The sequence below is a fragment of the Anticarsia gemmatalis genome, chromosome Z (genome assembly GCF_050436995.1).
Source record: "Anticarsia gemmatalis isolate Benzon Research Colony breed Stoneville strain chromosome Z, ilAntGemm2 primary, whole genome shotgun sequence".
Lineage (NCBI taxonomy): Eukaryota > Metazoa > Arthropoda > Insecta > Lepidoptera > Erebidae > Anticarsia > Anticarsia gemmatalis.
The window spans coordinates 3,940,867-3,968,705 of record NC_134776.1 but is presented as its reverse complement, the minus strand read 5'-3'; the positions used below and the strand labels follow the sequence as shown (position 1 = coordinate 3,968,705).

General features: G+C 37.6%; 1 protein-coding gene across 1 annotated transcript in view; it reads left to right on the top strand.

Moving 5' to 3' along the window:
- Awh (LIM/homeobox protein arrowhead) overlaps positions 1-27,301 on the top strand; it is a 53,465-nt gene extending 26,164 nt beyond the window's left edge. The window contains exons 2-6 of the mRNA XM_076134927.1: positions 10,826-11,007; positions 22,958-23,175; positions 25,188-25,430; positions 25,743-25,838; positions 26,404-27,301. Coding sequence (XP_075991042.1) covers positions 10,826-11,007; positions 22,958-23,175; positions 25,188-25,430; positions 25,743-25,838; positions 26,404-26,483 — 819 coding nt within the window. The 3' untranslated portion in view covers positions 26,484-27,301. The remainder of the gene's footprint in view (positions 1-10,825; positions 11,008-22,957; positions 23,176-25,187; positions 25,431-25,742; positions 25,839-26,403) is intronic.
- The last annotated feature ends 538 nt before the right edge of the window (positions 27,302-27,839 follow it).

The following is a 27,839-nucleotide window of genomic DNA, read 5'->3' as shown; positions in this document are numbered from 1 at the left end:
TCAACCACCAATTATGTCAGGAGTACAAGTCTTCGAAAGGTCTCTGACTAACTGCAACTAGTTATTAAAATCTAAATATAATAATTTACAGATATGATATCTAATATTTTATCTCATTCATTTACATTTGAATACATATCCTGTAATATCTCGTTGTTTGATCGTGAAATGCTGCTTAGAAATTGCGTGTGAGCATGTACCCACTATCCGGTGACTTGGTATTCAAAACCTGCCGTTTGACAGCTTACAATGGAACTAGAAAGTGCTTATGGCGAATTTCAAAAATCTTTATTAACTTAATTTAAAATATTTGTTTTTGTTGCATAAAAAAACAGTACATAACCAATCAGAACATATATTTATTTATATGCAACAAAGAGCAACAGCCTATAGTCCAGCTGTGTTAGACGCAGCACTGATTTTCATGTGTCTCTAACAATATCTTTAGCACGCGGTAAAAACTAGATGATAGTGACACAGACTATAGTGAAGGTGTATCAAGTATCTGCAGAAACATTGAAAACTCTTACAGCACGTTTAATTTGCTTTAAATTCGTGATTTGTATGTCTACAAAGTATGTCCCCTATCATGAAAATACATAATAATTCTTTATTTATTTCAACGTTAAGAAACAATTTTACGTAGGTGGATTTAATTATCCACAGTTTTTCGCGACATCTAAGCCATAAATAAAACAATAAAAAACATTCGCACAATACGACTTTTACACGGAAGGTTTATCAAATTGCATTATCCTATCCTACTAATATTATAAATTCGAAGTGAGGATGGATAGATGTATGTTTGTTACTCTTTCACGCAAAACCTGCTGTATGAATTTTCATGAAATTTGGTGCACGTGCAGTTTTTAACTTAGAATAACACATAGAACACTTTTCACTACCGGAAATCTTTTCACGCCCGCGTCGCGGGCAGAAGCTAGTTTAGTATAAAACAATAAGCGGAGTACTACATTTTTATTGAAATAAAAAACACTTACCAAATATTCTGTTACGAAATCAAAGTTATTTTCACAGGATTAGTTGTATCGTTGTTCACGCCATAAATGATTATCGAGTATTACGGTATCGTTAGTATAACTATAAAGGTATAAAAACTAAGTCGTGTTTCACGACTATCGGCCAATATTACTGGCACGGAAAGGCTTTTCGAAACGGAAAATATGTGAAGGTCAGTTAGTAGGAAAATATAAATAACACTAGCACGACTTTTTCAGAGTTAGTTATAAATGTTGTTATTGCCGCAATTTTGCCCTGTATGACTGCAAGTACCTGTACTTTTTACTTAGTTTTATTAAGAATCGATTGCGAAAATGTTAAGGAAGTTCTGAAAGACTACTATAAATAAATAATTTAAGCCATTACTGGCCCACTGCTAGGCAAGAGTCACCTCCCGTAATGCGGAAACCTATAACGCTGGCTAAGTGCGGGTTGACTATAATTTTTCAGCGATATTTTTAATCATAACAGGACTTAAACCAAATATAGAGCGACGTGATGAACTGTCGTCATAAATGTCTGACAACGTTTATTAAACTTTGAATAAAATAATAACATTACTTAAACATGTAAATGACAGACTATTTCGCAATTCTCCGTCATTGGTCACAGATGGTCCCCGACATGACATCGATCACCACTAGGCTCTGCTTACTTTTCATTTAGCCATTCATGTCTGTGCTGTCTGAAGAGTTAGTTTATTATGTTTGACATATCGAGTGGTTAAACGAAACATATCCACGGCGAGGTAATATACTGCGTCGGCGCGTATGATATTCATTAAAATATGATATATACACATACGTAAGCAATTTCCTGTCGCACAGAGGAATGCAAACAGATCGACCGAATGGCTTCGGGCGCTCTTATTCATAACATCGGGAATTATTAAAACAACTTTTAATTAGTTTAAAATTTTGTTTGATAACGCTATGAATATTAAAAGGGGCTCGCCGACCGTTTAATTTACTACTTTCCAGCCATTCGAGCCGGCGTCGAATCGCCGGCTATCACCGTCCTCGATGTAATTAAAGCCGAAAAACTGAACTAGCATAGCATTATTAATATCGAGGAACAACTGGCGCCTTCGGTCAAAAAAACACTCGGAATTTATACGTCAATAGAAGTTTGTTGGGCATTGGGCATTATCGTAAAATGTGAATAGTGTTTAATAGTTGGCACAAGAAGAGCCGCTCCTATTAACGGGTGAGTTATATGACAGGTATAATGTGGCGGCTCGGAGATTGTGCCGTGACCCGTGAGCGGCAGCGGCGACGTGTGCCTCTGCCGCGCCTCCACCGTGCCTCCACTATACCTCCACTGTGCTCCACCGCGCAGCGACAACCAACACTACCCCTACACGACTTTTTACGACTTCTATACGCCCACATTTCGCAAAGTGCCTGTTCAGCCATGTAACAGACAACTCTATAATTACTGCATAACCCTACATAATACTTTAAAGTAAATATCTCTATAAAAACAAATTATGAGAATTTTGCAACCGTTCACATTTTACTGAACACAAATGCTACTTTGCTTGCTTTGTCTATTTTGCTATTTTACACCTTATTCTTTGACGCCCACTCACAAATATTATTCATTTAATTTAGTATAAACTTTAAACGGAATGATAATGATTTATCGTTGATTTTATAGTTTTAGATGACAAATTGTTCGTGTTTGAGTGTCGCCGACGGTACGCTTTGTTCTGACCCGTTTTTGTAACAGTTATAGTATTTAAATTAATTTGTTTTTGGTGATAAAAGCACTGTTATTTTCTGATGTCAATTGAGAATATGGCAATCACTGCTGACAGTTGGACCTAGCTTTATATCTTGATGTAGTTAATTAATGACTAGGTACTTACTCTATATTATGTAAAAAAATATTAATTCAATTTACTGAACAAGAGTCTCTGAAAACGATTGTGAATACGACTGTTAATTGCGCTGAAACAAAGTTATTTTCACATTAGGCACAACAAAACACATTAGCTTGCATATGGCTAGATTCTATAAGATTGATTTACACAAATATTTAGCATTTTCACAAGCATTCGACTATCATACTCCTTTTTTTTTCTTCTCACATGTCGTTCAATTTACAGATGAAGTTTGACTTGGAACAGTTCTTGTATAATTTATTATAGACTCCACATTTGGCTACTTTACTGTTATAGAATGTGCATGTAAATAATATATAGCCTAAGTGTACGAATCATTCAACAATGACTTGACGGCTATAAACTGTAGGATATGTTTTTAGAAAATTAGTTGGTCGTGCAAAAACGATTTTACGTATTAGGTACACATTTTTTGACTAATTTATAAATTGTAATATTAATAATTCTATCATTTTCTTATATCGCTATAGAATCAATTTTTTTTTAAATCCACACTATTATATCTAAATTGTCGGCACTATGTGAAAATCTAAAGCCTAATGTATGATGTCGCATGCCATTCCATCAGTTACGGAACTGTTTCTTATACGAATTGTAATAAGATTCATAAATTATGATTATTGGTTAACAAAAAAAATCTATTGGCTACAGCCGTCCCTACATTAAACCAGTCGAACTTCAAACTAGGCTAAATGAGCTCATCGACAAGAGACATATCAATAACAACAAAACTAATTTATACACTCGAGACGGAAAAAAATTGATTCGATCACATCGGAGCATAAATAAAACTTGATGAGATCATAATAAAATTGTAACGTTTTGACGTAAAAAAGGCTGACTGTTGACTAGAGGGCGGGGAAATTAAAAGTTGAAATGTAATGGGAGATTGGAAGATGTGTTTTTTGTTTCCAATATGCAATAAATAGGTTAATAACAAGCGGCGCGCGCGCAGCCGCGGCAGGGGGGCGGCACTATGGCGTCTAATTGTTTGTAATTAGCGTTGTGCGGCGTCTTTACACACTGTTTATTACTTAATATGTTGTGATAGCGGCCGCCATTGGATACTTTTGTAGTTCACCGTCGCACGGTACGGCACAAATGTTGTCGTATGATTATGTTGAGCGGTCTGAATCGTTAGAGCGTTTTGGAAGATTGCCGTCGCACGGCACGATACTCTTGTTGACGGACGAACAAATTAATAAAAAAGGTGTTGATGTAACTTCGAATGTGGATTGCGTATGAAAAGGTTTTTGCTTTCTTTAAAACTCTATTTTATTAAAGGCGCTTCTAAACGGGCCATATTTTCCTGCAATATGTGGCTGCACTATTGGCAACTTATTGCTCGGCCATCACAAAAATATTTTATTGCAACGATGGCCGAGCAATCTATGGCCGAGCCATGTGTTGCAATATGTCTGTCAATAGTATGGAGCATGATGCAGACTCCTAAACGGGCCACACAAACCGGCAATAATGGCTGACGAAATCACACTCGTCGCAGCAGCCTATATTGTTTTACAAGAAAAATCAAAAAGGCAAAAGCAGAGACAGTGGATTCGACCTTACTTAAATAGGCGACGAAATCTTCCATGTAGGTATATAGGCTTCTGCGACACTCGTCGCAGCAGCCTATATCGTTTTACGAGAAAAATCAAAAAGGAAAAAGCAGAGACAGTGGATTCGACCTTACGCCAATAGGCGTAAAACATTAGACAATTTATGTCAAGAATTAATGCTTGATAAAAAATTGAATAATAAATGATAAAATAAATATAAATCGCGTAGAAAAGGATGCACTATATCATAACAAGAGTGAGCGACTGAAACAACAATAAAGCTGGCCGGGCAACATTGCAGTAAAATCGGTAGCTCAGCGATCGTCCGGCAACCTATCAAAACAATATCGGCCATTCGCTGCAATATCAAAAATGTGTGGCTATATGTCTGAGACATTGCTGCAATATTGCAGCAATATTGCAGCAATGTCTCAGACATATAGCCACACATTTTTGATATTGCAGCGAATGGCCGATATTGTTTTGATAGGTTGCCGGACGATCGCTGAGCTACCGATTTTACTGCAATGTTGCCCGGCCAGTTTTATTGTTGTTTCAGTCGCTCACTCTTGTTATGATATAGTGCATCCTTTTCTACGCGATTTATATTTATTTTATCATTTATTATTCAATTTTTTATCAAGCATTAATTCTTGACATAAATTGTCTAATGTTTTACGCCTATTGGCGTAAGGTCGAATCCACTGTCTCTGCTTTTTCCTTTTTGATTTTTCTCGTAAAACGACATAGGCTGCTGCGACGAGTGTCGCAGCAGCCTATATACCTACGTGGAAGATTTCGTCGCCTATTTAAGTAAGGTCGAATCCACTGTCTCTGCTTTTTCCTTTTTGATTTTTCTTGTAAAACAATATAGGCTGCTGCGACGAGTGTGATTTCGTCAGCCATTATTGCCGGTTTGTGTGGCCCGTTTAGGAGTCTGCATCATGCTCCATACTATTGACAGACATATTGCAATACATGGCTCGGCCATAGATTGCTCGGCCATCGTTGCAATAAAATATTTTTGTGATGGCCGAGCAATAAGTTGCCAATAGTGCAGCCACATATTGCAGGAAAATATGGCCCGTTTGGAAGCGCCTTTACTCAAATAGTAACCGTCTCTTCCTGTCTTCTTTGCTTGTAAGGACCTTAGTTTACAATATTAAATCGTACATACAATTAGATACAAATCACGTCAGTAAATACGTGACGTTCTTGAGTAAAACGATAATATTGGCTATCGACTTGGTTTGAGGAATGTGGGAACATGTAACTTGTGTAGTAACGTCAGTGGGGAGTGCTCGCATGGCGCCTACAGATTTTATGCTCCTTCCACGAGTCATTAACAAGTTAACGACTGTTATGTCTGTTATATGACGGAGACACGCACATGGACGTGAGCTGTTACTCATCGTCAAGTGATCATTTGAGTACTCATGTTTTGTTATTGCGCATTTGCGGTATTAGGAAACGAGACACGATTTTGGCAACAATCTTGAGTAAGTATGTATTAGGAATGGAAATCGTATTTGGTGAAATTTTGTGCAGTTTATAAAACTTTATCTTCATTTTAACAAAATATTGGTTTACCTTTACAAGTAGAGCCCTAATTAATTGCTTGTGTGTATTGTCTTTGGTAATTGTAAATATTCTGCTTAGTACTAATGTAGAGTCGTAAAATAATAAGAAATACAATACTTATAAATTGAATCTTGAAACAGCAAACAGAAATATAATAAGCATTCCTTTTGTAGGTAAAGAAAAAAAAAGCATCTTGGAGAAAGTTATTTAATTTGTAAGTACTACTACGTATATCTGAGGAATTGCAGTCGAGACACTAGACAGAATACGACACAAGCTGTAAAAGAGTAGTTGATGACGTCAGAGTGCTCACACGCACACTCACACACACAGGCAGGCTTCACATCGATGACGTCACACGTTGATGTAACGGCGCGCTCGCCACGCCCAGCCCCGCCTCACTGTCGGCCCCTGCTGCCGAGCGCTCCGGCTATAAAACATCTTGCTATGCCAATTCACACCTTATCTCTAAAACTTTGGAGTCTATATTATAAATGTATGAGTAACCGCAAATAAGCAAACATCCGATATCGCTCTTGCCTTCAAGTACGCTCACGTTTTACGTTAACATGGCGGTGTTGCAACGCTGCATCTATACAAACAAAAAGATTTCGCAAAATTTCATGACTATCGTTGTGTTGGTTTAATTCTTGATTTGAGTGTGTTCCGTGCGTTTAACTAAGATTGTGATTTTTTCCTATAAACAAAAAAAATATAATCTAAATTAAAAATATGATTAACAGAACTTAGCGTAACCTAAATAAAAATAGGTCTACAACTGCATAAACTGAGATTTCTGTGACAGACATACACTCGTGTCTAAAGATCCATGAAACGTGAAAAAAGTGACTGAACCAATAATAGTTTTTGAATATGTACTTAGTGTTTGGATCATCATCAAGTTTGGCAGGCGATGGCATAAACCTCAAGCGCAAGCAACATTGATGACTAACTCCACGAATGATTTGCATACCTACACACATCAAGGTGGGTGTCTTTATGACGGATGGTCCCTATGACCCGTCACAGTAAAAAAAACCCAGGGCGATCCGTGAATGGTGTGAAACTCTCTCCATTATACCGTAGAGTACCCCGCAGAGCTATTCTTCCGTTGCATTGTGCGCCCACCAGATACCTTCGTGGCAGACCGCTGACGCGCACACATCATTTATATCCAATGCTTTTTTGTAAGCCAGTTGGTTTTAAAACGCACTTTTGAGCTTTGACTTTTGATCGATGAAAAAGTCAGTCGAAAACAAATAAGCATAAGATGGTGCAATGGTTAAGGTGTTCGTCACATTGATACAAGAAATATAATGTGTATGAGTTTAATCGAAGTAAATTTTCGGTCATCTAGATATTTCTTTCTTGGTGTAAAACATAGCATGTTTTGTGTTTTTTGTAAAATCGAGACAAATGTCTAATTCTCGCCTGCCGCAGTCTTCTTTTCAAATGGAAAAGTATCTCTCCAACTTTGAAGTAACCGGATTGAAGCGATTTATATCTTCAAAGAGTTGTTGGCAAATATTTGGAATAAATCGTCTTGAATTTCCCCGTGATTGGTGACGCGAGACGCGGAAAATTGTTTCCGCTTTGAATATGAAACGACCCGCTGAAAAAATCCAACGAATGTTAGAATCAAATGCCTATTGTTATGGTAAATGTTGCGATGTTTATCATATTTTTGAATTCTGTGCCATGATTTTGAAGAGAAAACTTTTGAAATCATGAATACCAAAAGAAGTAGATGCGAGTTACGTACTTATTGAAAATGTTTTGGTAAAAATAGGGACATGCTTTTTGCGCTGCTTATTTTGTTTTACCTAGCTGGGATATTTATCTTGTCATTTATATGAGAACAATAGTGTCTCTTGAGTCTTGAGGCGAACGAGCTACAGAGCACCATTGATCCGCAGTTTCTCATTTAAATGTGCAAATCCTATACAAATCTATAGATTAAACGATATCAAATCCAGTTCAATACTTTAAAATATTTGAATACGTGCTCGCGCCCATGCAATCGGTCCGCTGTCGGCCGCACACCCACCCACGGCACTTAATCTCCCAAATACATTTATCATGTTCAGCCGATAAAAATGCCATTGAGATCAGTCGCACACAATGAACTACACGCTCTCGTACCTGATACAGGCCGAAAGTCAATTATATTCAAATATAAATCGGATTTGCAAACGTAAGCTTGTAACAATAGAGTAGCAGGCGCCGTGAAGTCACCTTTAGAGCTCACATTCCTGGATAATAGTCGGAAGAGGGACAATAGCGGGACAATAGCGGGACAGTTTGGTCCCCGCCACAATGGCGAGTGTCCGCGATCACGCCTGTCACGCTGTCACCCGGCCTCGCTACCATTATTATTTTATTTAGTGGATTACACAGCCACTATTGTGGTAACCTATTATATTCACATTGATAGTATTTGGATACGCGGAAAAAAATGACGTTATGGGATTATTTCTTGGTTGCTGTTGTTGTAATTGATACTTCGCCTACTGGAATGCAATTTTGGAAGGTTTTTTATGGGTGGATGGTTTCATTTGCAAGTACACGACCATTTAAAGGTTTAAACTTGCATTCAAATATAGTTCTACTAGTGGTCTTCAATCTAATCTACTGCTGAAATGTTCCTAACACCGCTTTTATTTCAAATCTAAACAAAGAAGAAACTCAATTGCCTAAACAGTGGACACACACCAGAAATCAGACCTGCAGTACTCGAAATTGCAATTTGGCAAACGTGTACGATGACTTGAATACGAGGTGCGCGTGACGCGGAGTCGCGCGGTCACGCCCGCCAAATCATCGCACAATGTACCGCCAGTACGCTTCTCATGGCTGTCAAACGCCATTCAATTCATGAACTCCGTATAACTTCGCTTTGTTTGCCACCACAACCGCTGTTGACCCTTTGTCAACCTCTCCTGTATCACCGTCGCTTGTAAATGTGCACATCACACAATTTATACGAGAACATAATCTCTGATGTAGCGTCTCATACAAAACGGTACCTCATTTACATAATTTCAACCGAAAGGCAGAACAAACAGACCCTCGTAAATGACGCGTTAAATGCAATCAAATAACATTATACACAAGTAGCTGGTTCTCGGGGCGACAGAAAAAGTGTTACAAAAACTGGATATCAGTCAGCTGAAGTTGACAATGGCCACCGGGGATCTATTATACGTCGTCGTCAATGGGATCCTTAAGAAATTTGTTACGAAGATTTGATAGGTGGCAAGAGCTATTGTTCCCGCGAGAGACATCGCAGGGACGCGTTACATATGTGCGCTTGTAGCGAGGGTCTGCTTCAACGGCTGCTGTTTATTGCGAACGATTTGTTTTGGGGTGGCGATGCGGCGCTAAACACCGATGTTCTGCGTTTATTGTTTGTAACTACATAATGGCCGGCTGCGACTCCACCGTTGGGGGCTCTGCTCACTTTCATGTCTATCATAACGACAAGGGTGTCAATAAAATTTTTGTGAAGTCGAGTACCATTAACACCGGAACTGATTTATGTTACAAATTTTAATAGCTTTGGTATTTTGATGAGGATACGATTGTGTAACTGTTTGTTTTTTTTGTTTATGGATGCATGTTTATACCTTTACAAGGGTGCCCCTCGAAAACTGAGGTAGTTTTTGATTTAAACTACTCGCGAACTGATAAAAGCTTTCCGCATGAAATAAGGATAAACTTCCTTCCTAAATACGAATATGAAGTGTGGTTCACAAATATCAGGCTGTTTTACCATTGATGGAATCGTAAGACAAACTTTAAGCAGAAATAGTAGCTACAAACTACAAAATGTTTGAAAGGACGTGCTTAATTTGACAGCACACAATATTAGACCTTTATTTAGTTTAAAGGCACACACGAAGCTCCCTCCAATCAATACAACAAACCGACTTCAAATTCATCAACATATTCAAACAGTACAAGCTAAAATGAGTAAACTCACTTGATTAGAGCCTCCGTGACTGAGGGAGTAGTGTTTATGTCGCGGGTGTCGCAACTCTATTAGATTACGCGCTCCGCCCGCGACAATATGCGACAACTGTGCGACAATATGCGACAATACTGCGACATGTTCAGAGTTGTAACTCAATTTCAAAATGTGCAATTAGTTTTGTTTTGTGGTCGGCAGTAATCGTAGTAACTGTTTCGTTGTTATTGTTCATCTACAATGTGCTCTGAATATTTTTCAAACGAATTCTTTTTTGGTTTAAAATAATGCATTATTTTTTTACGTATGTTTATGTAGTTAGCGAGGCATTGTGATGAGAGAAAATCTGCTGTAATGTGTGCTATAATTTCTGTAAAAGTACATTATTTCATGTTATTATTAAGAATCGGGGAGGCCATGCAGTTGATCGTGATCAAGCTAGAATCCCCGTTATAACGCATCCAATAATTATTGCAAGGAGTAAACAATGTAACGTCGATATCGATATTTTCTATATTAGTTACTAATTTAAGAAAACGGCCCAAAATCGCAACCCCTTCGTATTGGTCTCTCCATGGCGTTTGTCATGTCTTCATTAAATTTTCTCGATACTCTTTTTCGACTGTTAATTTCAGCTAGTCTCTGTAACATATGGTTGTGTCACCACACAACAAATAACGCAAAAATCAATTGCAGCACACATAAATCCAGATTCATCGCATTCAAAGTTAACCTTCATGAAAACTTAACCAATTTCAGTTCCATTTACTGAGTATAACTGTAACATTTCAGACGGAGCACCGCACATGTTGCGCGTGCGGCGAGCCCATCGCGGACCGCTTCCTGCTGGAGGTGGGGGGCGGGGCGTGGCACACGGGCTGCTTGCGCTGCTGCGTGTGCGCAGTACAGCTCGACAGACACCCCTCCTGCTTCCTCAGGGACCGCCAGGTGTACTGCAAACAGGACTACGCCAAGTGAGTATCAACACTGCTGGCTTGCGATCTTACACTTTTTTACTGTGTTGGTTCAATTGTTCTCTAGTATGATTGTCGCCAAACAACTTGAACATAAGTAGGTGTTTTAAAAAGCAAGCTGAACGTAAACCTAGTGCTGAAAACATCTTGGTTGACTGCTCTACCAGGTGATCAAAGCGTTATAATGCTCGCCGTCGCACCCTGACATTCCTTCGTTTCGTTTACTATGATGTAGCGAAAATGTTCAAGTTGTTTAGGGAAATCTATATAACATTGATGTCAGTAGTAAAAAATTTGTGCTTTGAATAATTGACTGTCAGTTACCACGGTAAGGATATTGGTAATCCTATTCAATTGTAATTTATTTGTTGTGTAACTCTATCATATTGTTTTATTTTACATGGAACATAAACTGAAATAGATAATATGAGGCTGAAATCTGTGAAAATTAAACAATTGTCTTTTTAACCCATGACAGTGACTGCTCCAATCGACCTATGAAATCGCTCTTCTAATAAATTCGCGGACACAGCATTTCTTACTTCCTCAAATATTCGTTAACGGGACTATACAGACGCAAACAAAACAGAGAGAAAAGGATGAGATAAAATGTTCACTTTTATGAAGCCTCATTAACAATGCACTACTTGATTTGAACGTAATGATTCCGATGAGGATATATTTTCATTACCCAAATAATATGCGTTTACTGTCCAAATCTCGTTCTATCGCCATTTATTACTGCTTTTATTAGTCTAAATGCAAGATTTATGAATCGCTAATAATTTTAGACAATCTGTCCATATACAATAAAACATCTTATATCGAAGACACAAAAAATCGATTATAAAATATCGATTTAGTGAAATTTAAATCTCGCAATAAAATCATTTGAAGAATGGTCTATATATTGTTAAATTTGCATTTTTAAATATCGATTGGATTCAAATCAATGCCTGTTTATGATGGTGTCCATAAAAATAACTTATGACATCATTGTTTACAGTGGCTAAAATACAGACTGTTTTCAGATTGTACTATGAAGATAGTTCTATGATTATAGACTTAGTTTATCAGCAGTTACTAGTTTTATAGCTTATAATTAAATAGGATAGCTGAGACATCTATTAGAATCTTTATTGTTCTTGATATTGATATTTATAGAAAGTCGTGGTTAATTCGATCTCTGATTCTTGGGTTACTGTGGTCAGTGTCTTCAGGCACTTTTTTATTATAAGGTTATTTACTATCTTAATACAAAGCATTGTCGTGACACCTGAATGAATCCTCAATTTGTAAAAATGTTTACTTAGACGCAATTAATTTCAGTGCCAATAGGGGTAGGTACATAAAGAAATTGTAATGTTGTTCTGAAAACTGTAGGAAAATTTATTCTTGAAAAGAACATGGTACAAGTGTATTAAATGAAAATTTCTATCTCTTAATTGTAAAAAAAAGAGATTAGCTCTTTTTATTAAATTTTTAACGTTTCAACGAACAAACTTTTACAAATCACTACAGTATTTGACAATCAAATATAATATTTAGAACAAACGTAGTGTGTGGTCTATACAAGAGTTGATCGTTATTTCATTCTCCTCGTAATTTCAATAACATCCTCGGTTCTGTACCCGCAGTCGCGACGACATTTATGGCCCGACTCGGACCCCAATACATGTTAATGATATTGGTTTTAATTAACCCGTTTAGCCTTTATAAAATTTCATTAAACAGAGTATTAAGATGTCGACGTTTGTGAGAGGGGGTCTAGTCGCACCATAAAATTGTTGGAAAAGAATATATGTTCCCATCGCTGAACGAATGAATGATTGATTTTGTCATTGTGACGTTTGAACGACGTATTCTTGAAATGGATCTTTTGATAAAGACGTAATGGTTAATCACATGATGTGAAACTTGTACACATACATTGAACTCAGTGTAAGGTGATACCGTCGTCTGTGCTGCAAATATTTCGAACATTGCGTGATTGTTTGCAATTGGTAATTGTGACTCAGGAAGTTTGGTTGATAGAATAGAATAAAATTCATAGCCAGGTATCACCTCTTGTTACATGTGCCGTAGAGACACTCGGCACAATATACGCGTGTGTGTACAGGGCTCGCGACACTCGCGTTATGTAAGCAGCCAGGGTCAGCTGCAAATATTTGGCGCGCTCGTTCCCATTAGTTCTGACGATCTGTTCCCATTATCTTCAGAGCGAAATGGCCGCACATCATCCGCAGTCGCAGCGCTCTCATATAACTTAATTGAGCCATTAAACATTTTTTCAACCATCCCGCGGAATTGATTTCACAACGAAATGAAAATTGTTGAAATTATTTCCACAAAATTGTTTATAAAAGGAGGAAAAAACTACGAGTACACATCAGATCGTTTAGTGTAGCCGCGAGTTAATTCTTTTACAATACACTGCCTACATCCAATTAACCTTCGATGTATTAGAAATGTACAAAGTCATCATTATCGGAGTGATTCGTGAAGGGGGTTAGGCGTCCGAGTGCAAAAGGTACGTTTGGTCTGTGGCTGGTATGTGGGTGAGTGGTCTCTCGCACTCGGTCGGGTTGCGGTTGGCACGCATGAAGGAATGCGCTCGGAGTAGGCGGTCTGGTGTGCAGTCGACCTGTGACCTGGCCGCCTGGCCGCCTGGCCGCGCCGCCTGCCTGCGCGCTGTGTGGCGCGCGGTGATGACGCACTATGACTACAGTCGACATATCAAACCTCGCCGAACTCTTCTCTACAATACAAAGACCTATCGACACGTGAAATCGATACTTGTACACAACTCGTTTGTTTTTAATTCCAATTGTTTATCATCTTGATAATATTATTCTGTTACCTATTGCAAATGAATAACGTTGAGAGGTTGCTGTGACTGGCATCGTACATCGATATTGAATCTGTGCAAAAACTAATTGTTTGTAATCTTTTGTTTTTATGGACGTGTAGTAATCGAACAACAAAAAACGGTTCGCTTTAGCGTATAACACTCATGAGACGTTAAATAGAGGTGTCAATCATTAAAAAAAATAATATAGAAATGTAAAAGGGCAACAGGTGCGTGAGAACTTATTCTCATGAGTCAAAATAGTAAAAAAGAGGCCGATGTCCCTCAGAGTGGTTTTATTGAAAATCCGTCGGTCGAGTGTAGCACAACAAAGCGGCGACGGGGAATGTTGCCAGCGATGAAAAAATACATCGGTCGGGTCGTGACTTGCAACACTGAGGTTTTCATTTGTCATTTATTTTGATTGTGATAACTGGGTGCGACGTGGAACCATATATTTTAATCGGAACAGTTGGATTGCGTGCAGGCTCTCGTCAACCGGCGCGATGCGTTTGTTGTCAAATAATTATGTATCATCACGGACTTAGGTGGTCCTCGATCACTATCGATCTATAGCTCAACAACTAGTTGAAGAGCTGCTTCTAGTCGGATATGTCACTTAACTATGTCGTATATGTAGATAGAACAAAACTGATAGCTAGCGCAGTCCACGGTCGAAACAATCATATCCAGTAGGAATCCAATTGGTACCAAAGCCATTTTGAATTCTTATTTCCCTGGATCCTTCCAGAGTATTTGTTGTAGGTTCTTATTGTAATGCAACTTTTAAGAAAATACACTTTTACAATTTAATTATTACAATACTAGCCCAAAGATTAATTCAATCTAAAATAATTGTTTATGTATTAGGTCTACATATTTCCCTTTCTTAGCACCGATATGTACCAATCATACAAAAGCACAATAATATAGCTATGAGCGATATCGAAACAACAAAGTGACATAAGGTCACACGTCACTCTAGGCTGCGCGTACGCAGGAGAGCGTGTACACTTCTCCTTGACATTAAGGCACTGAGCAGAGGCGCTAGTCTTGTGCAATTATCACTAATAGTATAATTGAGTTTCGACTGTTTGATTGGTAGTTTCATGCCTAACAAATCTGGGTTTGACGGCCGTGATGTTTCAGAAGTTAGGCTTACAAAGAGTACTAATATAACATTACAAGTATTTGAAGACAGCTGTCTTAAAATTGAACATAACAAGGTTAAATTCGTACATGAAAACTGTTGATTGGTACTTTTCTTCTTGTGTAGATGGTGACGACCTTGTTACAACGTTCTTGAAACATCTCGAAGGCCTAAAGTAGACGACTTTAGGCTTTTGGTGTACGACGCACGCAGGAGTTTCATGTCAGAGTGTTTCATGACGCAGCCGTCGAAAAAAACACGAATTTTTACATGTCCTTTGAGGTTCAATTTTACACTGAGCGACGATTGACAAAAGCTCAACCATCTATAAGGTCATTAGTGGATCTAAGTAGTTTAGGAATGAGGCAGGCTTAACCAATTTGAAGACTCGATATTGAACAACACTGAATTAAACCCTATATAACCTTAATTTAGGGTAGCAATCTACTTAATTATTTAATTTACATCACAAAAGTTTCATCAGCGTAACACAGATGCTGTTGAACACAGGCATAATATGTATATAGGGGCCAATTTAGCCGGACCATTAGCTTGGAACATTGCGAATACAAAAAGAGGCGGTTAGGGTACTCGTTATACGTGAGCGGTGTCACAGTGTAAATAATATTTTGTGTGTTGTTCTTTTAACGAGCGGTGAGATGTTGCGCTTACGCCGGCGGCCTCCCCAGTAATTGCTTTCTTGATGTATCATAACTTTATTGTTTGTTTATCGAACCTTTTTGTAGCAGTAGCTGTCTCGACCGCCTTTTGTCTCAAAAGGATGTAGTTGTGCACGTATTGTCTCTGTAATAATTGTCTTTTGTTGTCAGTTAACACTTTTGATGTGTTCATTCTTCCGGTAAACGAATAGGGGAAAGAAAATGAGAGCATTTGTGTCTAAGAGTTTTCAGCTTCTGATATCTTTAGTTGAGAGATAATATTCCAATTACGTTTTAGGGATAATGGAATTGATAAAATAGAAAATTGTCTTTGACAATTATAGCACATGAAATCGATTTTTATAAAAGCACTAAAAATGGAATTCGAGTGGTTAGTGCTAGTAACCGTGGAAAAAACCAAATGTCACTGGCCAAACAGAAAAGCCAAAAGTCAATTTGAGATACAAGATAAATGTAGTTTATTCGCCTATGTATTTATGTGCAACGATACAGCACGCTGTACATTAAATACATATATGTATAGGTATGTATATAGTATAGTTGTATCTTGTTGCAAATTCAATTAAGTAACTTTCACATTAAACTCAAAGGCTATACTTATGCTGCCTCTTAAAATATGGTCCCAACAGTAGCCGCGCCTTTAACGGGAGTTTTATCTGTCTGATAAATGTCACCGCGGTGTTCGGCCTACATAATTATCTCACTCCGCTTCATTCACTCACTGCCACTGTATGTGACCGGTGACAACTAATTTACACTTTACAGGGCCGATACAGTGAGTAGTCATTAGGTTGGGAAATTATCGCAGAACCGAGTTTGGTAATCAATATTATATAAAACTCTTCAGTTACTGAGTGACTGATAGACAACGCACAACCGAAACTACTGAGCTTAGCAAGTTGAAATTTGGTAGATATTAAGATTCCTTAGGAAGTGTAGAGGAGCACTAAAAAGATTTTTGGAAATTCCCCCTCGAAGGGAGTGAAACAACATTTGGGCAAAGCTGCGGGCGGAAAGTAGTCGTAGATGATATAAAATATACTTAGCCTGTTAAAACGCTAATGTATCTAGCACTGATACAACTCAGTTTTAACATTTTCTGCCGTTATTATCAAAGCGATAGAAACAGCAAAATAAGAAAGCCTTTCTTACACCCTCGTCGCCACCGAATCATCGCCAATCACCGCCAGAGAGTCATATTATGTATCTCTTTTCCGTGCTCCTAACAGTCTCATTTGATACAATTTCTACATAGTTGCATATGTGAGCGGAGCGTGCGCGAGCGCGGACGATGTAGCGGGCGTCGTGGCGGACGCACGCAATGTCCCGCCCACGCGCGCCCGCCGCAAATGCGCGCGCCGTGTCTTATGTTAATGCACCTTGTCCACTCTTGGTTTAATTAATCTCTAGCCGCATAAATAAACCTTACCTTAGATCGCTCTGTTCACAATAAACAATTGAAACCTGATTGGCCATCGTCCCTTTAATACGGACATATTAATATTCGCAGCCAACTTTCCTTCGACACGTTAGCGCAATGACTATACTCTCTCATACCGACGTAACGCTTGCGTTGCTACAACCTATTACTCACTGTTGTTTCTAGTACTGAAAATGATTTTAATTGGAACATACACGCATTAATAACAAGTTTCTTTTTAACTCACAATCAACAGTCTTAATCGTCTCTGTTGACAAATTGGACCATCATAAAACATCATATACTTATTTTTAATTACGTATAGGATTGTGTCCAAATATATTTTGTATTTAAACATTCATAACGGGTCCGATGCTAAATCATCTTGAACTTGATGTAAAGATTCGGACTTTATGACTATTATCACAAACCATTCAACTTTTGGACTGTAATTATTAATGAGTTGTTTACAGTCATCAGTACCGAGATTGCAGTTAAATTTAACTAATTTTAGTACTTGTTAAGGACATAGCTCCACTGTGCGTACCAGCCTTAATATCGATGGCAATCTATGTTTTACAATTATTCGCTCCTCTCACTTGTTATCTATTAACATTACCGTAAGCCATTAACGCACTAAATTTCCTTTAGCATTTAAATAATCTATTCTGTCTCAAGAAAGTCGCCATCCTCCCTTCGGCGACTTATAGAATTGTAACGTCGGTAATGGGTCCTCCTACGTACCGACGTACCCCGCGTCCCTATCACTGAGATATTTATTTATGTCATTAACTTTTATAAAAGCAAAGTAATTAAAAATCTTATAGTAACAAATCAGTGGTCGATATTCATAAACGTTATATTATTAGTGTGGCATTGTATCGGCGCGGGGCCGTCTGTCAGCGCGTCGCCCGCGGCGGTCACAGAGCCACGAAATTGTTAAAACAAACTGAGAAATATAATGCGGCGATGTATCTCCAACTCGCCGTGTCTAAAACAAATAAGTTAAATCATGCGCTCGCCGAGACGAGGCTCTGTCTGAATGGATATTAAAATGTGAGGGTGGCTGGCGAGGCGGGCAGCAGCGCCACGGAAAGCAATCAACGAGCGAGGATTTATGGCGCGGGCCGCGGGCGATTCGCGATGCGCCCGCGCGCTACACGCCACACGCACCCGATTTTGTCAAACGCCCCCGGGACGGAGATTCGGTCATCGCGAGAAACTGTTTACTCTCCATATCGAGATATCTGTAGATTTAGACCCCCCGAGCCCCATGAATAGTGAACGCGCTTATCTCACTGCGGTACTCGACATCTTCATTATCGCCGAGTGTTAAAACTTGTTAATCTGTCACTTAGTTAATTATTATGCGAGGGCCGGAGTTAATTGATTCAGCGGACGACAAAATGTTAATAAGCGGTGATAGCGGTGGTGAAACGGTGCTTCTGTCCGGAGACGCTACGTTTTGAAATGCAAATCGTGCTTTTCAAACATTGGTGTGGATACTCCGATAAGAGTCCGAGCTGAGTGAATTAATATACATGTAACACGCGATTTTGCACTTTGTGGACAGCGCCGTTATCGGACGCCTGGTGGCCGCGGCTCTGTCACGAGTGCACGACGCTGCCGCGCTGCTCTCCTCTCACCCATCTAATGTGTATTACTTTTCATAATCAGCGCCGCACGCTTATAATAGCTCTATCATCGTTCTCTCCTCTCGTGCAAGTAAGCAATCAAACTTATAAAATGGTATCATGATACCCGCAGGCTTAGATTTGGCATAATGACTACTGTGTTGATGACACGACCGAAAAGTTCTAACGAGGCATCCTTTCCGAAATGACGAAATGACTATATTAAGTTAGTTAATCTTATTTTAAGAATACTTTACTAATGCTCAGTCGTGACTTGATCGTAAAAATATAATTAAAGGTAGGAGTCCTTTCGCTAGACGGGCATTATCGCTAAAGAGAATACGATATACATACCTGCATCTGTTTGATAAACGACACCTTTAATGCCACATTAGCAGTAATGAATTCATACTTGGCAATGCGGCCTGACGCTGCAACCATCGGCCGGCGGCAAAAGTAACGTAAAAAACGACCAAGATACCCTTTTAATGTTCGCGTTAAGTGATATGATAGCGTGTTAATGGTGTGTTGCATGCGTTTATTTAATTAATTAAATATGAAGGCTCGCGAAATGGTAATGGGTACAGAAGCGTCCCCCGGCTCGCCGCGATAACGGACTGACGTCTATATAACACCGACACTATTGATGATAATGGTCTTTGCTTTTATTTTCTTTGTACCTCAGCAGCTCTTGAATAAAGGTTTTACGAACCAATAACTTAGCTTCTGTAGATATGAGTATTTAATTCGTTGCAGTAGACTTCCTTTCCCACCAGATCTCTGCGAGATAGAGACGTTCTCTACCCCGCAAAGGTAAGTTGTTTTAACTTGAGAACAACAACTTAGAAAAGCTCTTTATGGATAATTAAAGCTGCTAATAGTGGAGTTCACAACATTTTTTAGTGACAGTCGATGCAATTCGATCGAAACATCGGGTAAACAAATAAGATATCCTAAACTTTAATTTTCCATCTCGTTTAAGACACGTTACATTATAATATTATGTTTACAAGTCACGAGAGTTTAAAACCGTTAACTTGTTTAGTAAACAGACTATAATGAATAATTTGTTTTCGGCGATCTAATTAAAATTAAAAACTTAAAAAAAGGTTTTAGGTTATGTTTTAAAAAGATTTTACGTATCTCAAATACTATTATATTATTGCTGAATACGTTCCATCCTTCGATTATGGAATCAAAATGATGGTGTAAGTTACGGCGTAACTGATTTGATGCGATCACTTGAACTCAGTTTTGTTACCCAATAGTATTCGTGAGAAAGGTGATGGGTGGGTTTGTTACGATACAGTTCGTATTGTTATGTTATTTCTTACAATAACAACTGAAATTAGTCGAATTTGTAGAAGACCAGAACTGCTTCTCGATTCAGCTCGATTCTGTGTACTCAGAAGTACTCAGAGAGTACTCAGAAATCGCTGACTGCCGATGATATCATCGGCAGTCAGCGATTTCTGAGTACATTTAGCAGCAGTTTATCCATTCAATAGCGTTTTTTTATATAAGTTTAAATTAATTCATTAGGAACCGGGGTTATACGTTTTTCAGAAGCCAGCTGCACCGACTAACAAATTACTAATCAACTGATCATCCTGACATATTATTCGAATAATCGAAAAATTTACAATTATGTAATTTTATATTTTAACTTATAACTGCAAATGTATTGCTGTCTTGCAACTGTTAGAGAGAGAGGTATTATACCATTCAGTAGAGTGAAGTAGAAAGATCTTGAAACAGTACCTATGTTTTGATTTTTGCCAACTGATTGGACTAAATGTTATGCTAACTAGTAATTAAATTCCCCCGGCACTGAGTGCCTAGACTAGATCCCATGCTTTTGAAAAACACATGTCCGCTATAAAATGATCGCAATAAATAATATCATATAAATTCTATTTTTATGCAATCAACGAAATTATAGATTTAGACCTTAGGCAACTGATGGCATTCATTTGAACTAAAAAAATATGGTTCATATAAAAATAATTTATTACATTAATTGAAAAACAAATTCGGTACCTACATGCACACAAATATCAATAAAATCCTTTATTTTTCAGCCCTTTTCTGCGTCTCGCTGCTGGGCAAATGCCTCTTTATTACGAAACATAGATATTTTATCTTTGAAATTGAAATCTAGTAGTTACTTACGCATAAAATTGTTCAATAAAATATAATAATTATAATAGAGTTTATTTAGATGCCGCTAATGAATGAATTGCAATTATCGTAAAATATAAAATTATATAAAACTTGGTGTTCATATTGGTATTATGAATTTTTATTACTAGGTGTGTAGCTGGGAGCAGAAATACCCAGGGTAAGGGCTGCTACGTCATATCAAACCGATTTACCTAGACTACCTATTAATTAATATTGAATAAAAACTTCAATATTTATTACATGAAACGTAATTTTTGTTAAGATTATATTAGTTTGTCGATTGCACCCGCACTTGACCAACGTAGTGGACTCATATTCTATTCCTTATCCGGGAAGAGACCTTTGCCCAACAAAATTTATTTATTGATTAGTTTGACTGGACAGCTCAATTTAAAATTCAAAATATCAAATAATTCGCAATTTTCGTAATTTTTTCGGTCGATATTTGTCTTAAATCACACATTCACGATCAATATACCTAATAAATACTTCTAAACACTTAGGAAGTCTGTCGTAGATTTATATTTCTTCAAAACAAGATGAAGCGGTAGAGTCAAAATACCATGAGCAAGACGTCTCCATCCACCAACAGCTATGAAAGTAGCTCTATTGATAAACCTTGGCAAAATGATCATTTCTTGCTGCTGTGATATTGACTAAGTAGTTTAATGGGTTTTGTTTCGAATCTCGGTCGTGTTAAAAATATTATTCAACTAGCGTTTATGGCTAACTCGGTAACCAAGACCTTTTTCAAATTCGTGTAAGATGGTGTATAATAAGGAGACATGCACACAATGAGACATTTGCACATTTTTCCTTTGGTGGATGTATCCAACATCTTATCTTTAAATATATAGATAGTCCGAAATGATGTTATAAAGGACCTTTTATAAAATGTCGATTAAGTATACAGGTCTATTTTGCTTTGTTAAAGCTGTGAGGCTTCGCCTTGAAAATCGTTGCATATTTAACATAAGAGTAGTAGAGTACAAGCTAATACATCACTGATTACCATAAAACATAAACAGCTAAATACACACATAACTAAGGTGTCCAGTGCTTGCAGTCGGTGGCCTTTCGCTGCAAAAACATGATTTATATGGCACATTTATATTTGTAAATGTTGAAAACGCCGCTGTAGCGATAATGCCTTTGCTCCGCGAACGTTTTTTGTTGCGTGTGCTTTGCGATATTATAATAATTGTCCGTACATCAATGACACCGGCGAGGTCCCGCTAACGTCCAACTATTGGCTCAATAACAACATATACCGTTTAGGATCACTAAACGCATGAACGCCGATTAAATTAAACTAGCAGAAATATTTTCGGCATCGGTTGTTTATTGTAACTTACAATTAACGAACTGTAAAAAAACACAACAAAAAATAACCTGTCTGTTATAGTTTCAAAAAAATAAAGCGTGGAATGTTTTCGTATTTAAATAACTACGAAAGGAATAATTTTAGAAAGTCTGTCCGAACTTTCTCTGAAACGTAAGTTTTACCCTATTTGTCGGCGCAGGACACCGATGATTCGCTCTACAGTTTTAATTGGCGACTTTAATTAAAATTCCACATCTAACAGGTCACTTAAACGCTTGCCAATTATTTTTGTGGTCTTTTTAACGAATAATAAATAGCAGCAATTACCAATATAATTCGACAGATTGATAGCAGAGAACTAAATTGTAATAATATAATATACTTACTCTCTCGGTCGGTGACTTTGTGAGGGTTACGACTTCTGAGGACAAACACTGCCAATTTCACGTTATCAAATTGTTATGTCTTTATTCATTCTCCCTAAAATTATGTCATGATTACGGTTAGATTAAGATTTATTTTATTTTTATCTGAAAGGACCTCTTTAGATACGATATAAAATCAGCAACATAAATTTCCATACTGGAATATACATACAAAAACTTCCATGTTTGATTACTGGAATACATGTACATCTATTATTGAGTCCTTGGCGTGTCTGTCCGCGTGCTCTGCGGCGGACTGGCCATGACACCTCTGGTTGTTCGCAGGAGCTTCGGCGCGAAATGCTCGAAGTGCTGCCGGGGGATCTCATCATCGGACTGGGTGCGCAAGGCCAGGGAGCAGGTGTACCACCTCGCGTGCTTCGCCTGCGACGCCTGCGGTCGCCAGCTCTCCACCGGCGAACAGTTCGCGCTCCACGAGGACAGGGTGCTCTGCAAACCACATTATTTGGAGACGCTCGATGGTGGATCTATTTCGTCTGATGGTGAGTAAATTGATATGATTATTTTAGTGTTAAAGTCGATAGTAAATAACTGGGATGGAAATAATATGGAGACCCGGATAAAATTAGAAAGAGTTAGAAGTGTACTCTGGGTAGGAAGATTAGAAACAGGCACCTATCCCGTCAAATCTTAAGAACATTTAGCACAAATAAGTATATGTACTAGTATGTAGTAGTTACAGTCCGTAAAAATTCTGCGGTGACTGTTACTATAAAAAATAATGCCATCAAAAACATTCTGTAAAAACCTCAAGTCTCGCCGTAAAAAGTTGTGAGATCTATATAATACCAAGTCGATTAATCTATTTAGACTCTACTTAAAGGACCTTCTGTCTTAAGTTATTACGTATGTTATTATCATGCCAACTTTTAAAAAATACCTTTAAAACAAATAGATCGACCTGGCCATCGCATGATTTGATTATTAGTATGTATCACACTACACAGCACGACGAGAAGTTAATGCTCCTGAAATGTTAATGGCGAATTTGTGTTTTCTTGCGATGACCAAGTCGATCTATTTGTTTTAAAGGTATTTTTTTTAAATTGGCATGATAATAACATACGTAATAACTTAAGACAGAAGGTCCTTTAAGTAGAGTCTAAATAGATTAATCGACTTGGTATTATATAGATCTCACAACTTTTTACGGCGAGACTTGAGGTTTTTACAGAATGTTTTTGATGGCATCTCACTTCTTTTTGTAGAGCGAACATAAGTCCAATTTGTATGGTAAGACGTTTTTTTTTCATAATTCAACATATTTTCCTATGGGAATGTTGTTCAGTTTCATGGGCTAAACACCCTTACCCACCCTATACCCCCTACCGTTATGCCTCATATAGTAGGTACCTATTTAAACCTATTTATTTTATTTTCTACAGTAATAATAATTCATTAACTGCAAATGTAACCTTGTAATCTTATACATTTATATGGGATTACAAAGTTATTGTTGCAGTTGGGGTATTTAGAAAACTGGACCGAAATTAGAAAATATTAAATTTTTCCATGATTAAGGCACTAAACCCTATTTGTATTCTAAATTTTAAGCTTCTAAGTCTGCTAGAAGTACCTTAGACTTTTGATGATCGGTGAGTCAGTGAGTCAGTGAGTCAGTGAATCAGTGAATCAGTGAGTGACAAAATTCAAAATTTTAACAAGTTGTCATTCTTAAACTACTGGTTCAAATTGACTGAAATTTTGAATATACCGTGTTTATACAATGACTGATTAGTTGCTGAAAATCCAGGCTTCTTGTTTTATCCACAACGAAATTATAGGGGTGTCAAAAATAGCCCGAATTGCTTCGAGAAAAGGATGTTACGGCCGTGCCGCTTTTTTTTTGCTCGACTTGCGGGGGCACTTCCGTGCCCCCAGATAATAATACGATTATTTTTGTTCCCAAATTTTGCTATTACAGCAGATAAGTGTTCACTATAATATTATTTTAACTTAGGTATTTGTGGAACAGTTATATTCGACTTCGGATGTGATATAAGGGCAAAAAGAGTATTAACTGACGTATTAAACTTTGTTATGAACGAAGATAATTGCATTTAAACCCCGTTCATATTATTCAGTTCAACCTATCATTAGTTAGACCGTAAACTGTAATATTTTAATGTCAACTAGTTCATTATATTTACATCGTATTTGTATAAATAGGCATGTTAGTTCTAAGCTACTGTAATAAAACTACGTACTTAAAGACTTCCTTAAGTTTACATTAGATAATCACTCATGTCCGTGTTATAAACTGTCCGAGATATTTTTATACCTATTTTAGTTAACCACATATTATTATATTGTTGAAAAGCTCGTAGTAATACTGAAGTTCTAAGCCCTACGAAGAATTTAATTTAATTACCTAGATCCAGCATTACGAACAGCTATAATTGAGGATCTTTAGTCAGTCGTAACTCTTGAAAGAGAGATAGTAAGCAGCTATAACAAACAAATGATTCACTTATATCAAAAATCTCTGTGACAGATGGTTGCGACTCAGAAGGCTACCACAAGAGCAAGGCGAAGCGCGTGCGCACCACATTCACAGAAGAACAATTGCAGGTTCTTCAAGCGAATTTCCAGTTGGACTCCAATCCCGATGGACAAGACCTGGAGCGCATCGCACAAGTGACAGGCCTCAGCAAGAGGGTCACACAGGTCTGGTTCCAGAACAGCCGAGCCAGGCAGAAGAAACACCAGCACACTGGCAAGGGGAAGCAGAATCAACGTTAGTATGCAACGTTTTTGAGAAATCTTTGTGCCTCTGCATCAAGCTTTGATACAATGTTTGATGTTTCGCGTTCCAGTTGCATTGTTCTCTTGATGTTTCGATAGTAAACATGATGTATCTTCGTTACAACATAAAAAAGACATGATTACTTAACATTCTTGATGCAAAAGGGTACAGGCTTTCCTAAACTCATGCTTTAAACATCATTGGCGAAATTCCTCTAAAGTACTGCAGCTTATTCGCGATTGTTTTGCTTAGCGACTATGTTAGATGTCGGCTGTATATTTATGTGTTGAATGTGTTGGACAGTGGTGTCACGTGACGCGGATCCGGCGGGGTTTGGGCGCCCCATCAACCTGCACCTCACGTATTCTTTCCAGAACAAACCACCTTTTGTGCCGATAGGTAAGCATGATGCCTTTTAAAGACCACTTAAGTACATAAGTTCAAGCCGTATACACATACCTACACATTTACGACGTCCAGCGTCCAGATGGCAGATACTTTTGAATCCACGAGTGCGTAGGTATGTATTTATTTGTGTAATTCAGTTATAAGCACAATTTAGTGAAAGAATCTTTGTGGAGTTTAAAAGTTGTAAGCTTAGTCGGACTAATACCTTAAGCCAACATTTAGGCTTTTGGATTGAAGATGAATATAATTAAAACATCTATATCTATTACTCTTCGTGATAACATTGTAATAACAAAGGGACAATAATAAGTTATGATTTTTATAAAGTTCCTTTCATACCAAAATATTTTTCGCGTGTCCAGACATACATGTAAAACTAACTAAGTACTACACATGAGTGACAAGCGCGTAAACAAATTAATGGTTTTGAGAGAAATATGTAATCAATTTTTGTTTTTGCTCTTACCTGTCTGCCAGCATATAAAAACTGATTTTAACACAAAAATGAATGCATTTGTTAATTCTGTTAACTAATTGTTCATCTATTTAATTTCAGATGGAACGTCTTTCACGGATTCTTCAATGGATGAGCTGTCCGAGGACTCTTCGATCCACTGCATGCAAAGCGAAGTGTAAACTCCCATCACTGCCATAATCTCACCGTTTTACTTGTAGTATGAGAACTTTGTGAAGCTGTACTTTGACACGTAAAGCTATATGACTTCTGTTATTAGAAAAAGGTAGCGCATTTACAATAATTATTAGTGGTAGTCATTTTGCTGGCTGAAATTATCTTACAACCGCTGTTACTACAGTTAAGTTACGAAGTCTACACTACACTGAAACATGTCCACGACTTGATGTCAGTGACTGATTGTAGATTACGTTTGAGTTTGATAAAGCTCTTGGTGTGTAGACTTCATTCTTGTAACTTCATGAGTTCGTACATAAGTAGTAAGTGCGTATTATAATAGTACATATTGTTGGTGACCGCAAATATTCAATATGTTTTATATTCTGAGTATATGCGCTGTCTTTATCTCTCGATAGAAATTAGCTCGTATAATAGATACAGCTGTAGGCCTTGGAATCGATTGACATTGTCTTAAAAACCACTGGTAGTTTCATATCCAAGCGACAAAAGGCTTGTTGGGGATTTTTTTGAGGAATATTCATCAGGCAAGCAGTTATTCATGTTCTCTACGAAATAGAACTGAATAAAAGTCTGAAAAAATCAAAATATTCATCACAATAACTGAGAGGAAATTTTAAAAAGAAAACATACGTACGTACTATCATACAAGTGTAAAACAATGTTTTTGAATTCGAAGTCCTATCCATAAAGTTATATAACGGAAAAGCTACAATGTAATTTCAAGACGTTTGCTGTAGAATAATTTATGCCGAACTCTTACTAAGTAAGTTGTAGAGAAATCATGTCTGCCACAGATTGATTAAAGAATAGACGCTTTTGTAATTTATAGTCACAACGATACGACACGGCACGATTTTATCTTCACGTGGCGTTTTTTATTCGTTAAAAGAATTAGTTCTTAGGTACGACGGAATTTCGTGAAGTCTATGGAACTATAAAATCGTGCCGTATCGTTTTGTTACGTCTACGGCCATTGATATTAGTGGAGCAAATAAAAAGCATGCGTTCAGTAGCTCAATTCTCTGCAGACGGTACTGTCGAGCATCGAGAGATTGATACATAAAATGTACTGCCAAAATAGTTCTTACGGAAACCGTTAGAGGCGCTAAACAGATTTTCGTGTAAAATTTCTCGATAGCTAGCCGGTTGTTGGTAGTCGATAGCAGTAGAGAATCGAGTTACCGTTCACTCGCAACATGCAAGACAATCGCGTCATTATCATTCGTATGGATAAAAGAAATATAGGTAACTAAGTAATAATTTATAAGCTCTGATAATATCAGCTCCTAAACTCTCTTTCAAACATTTAAATGTATGTCTACTTAACAGACTTTCTT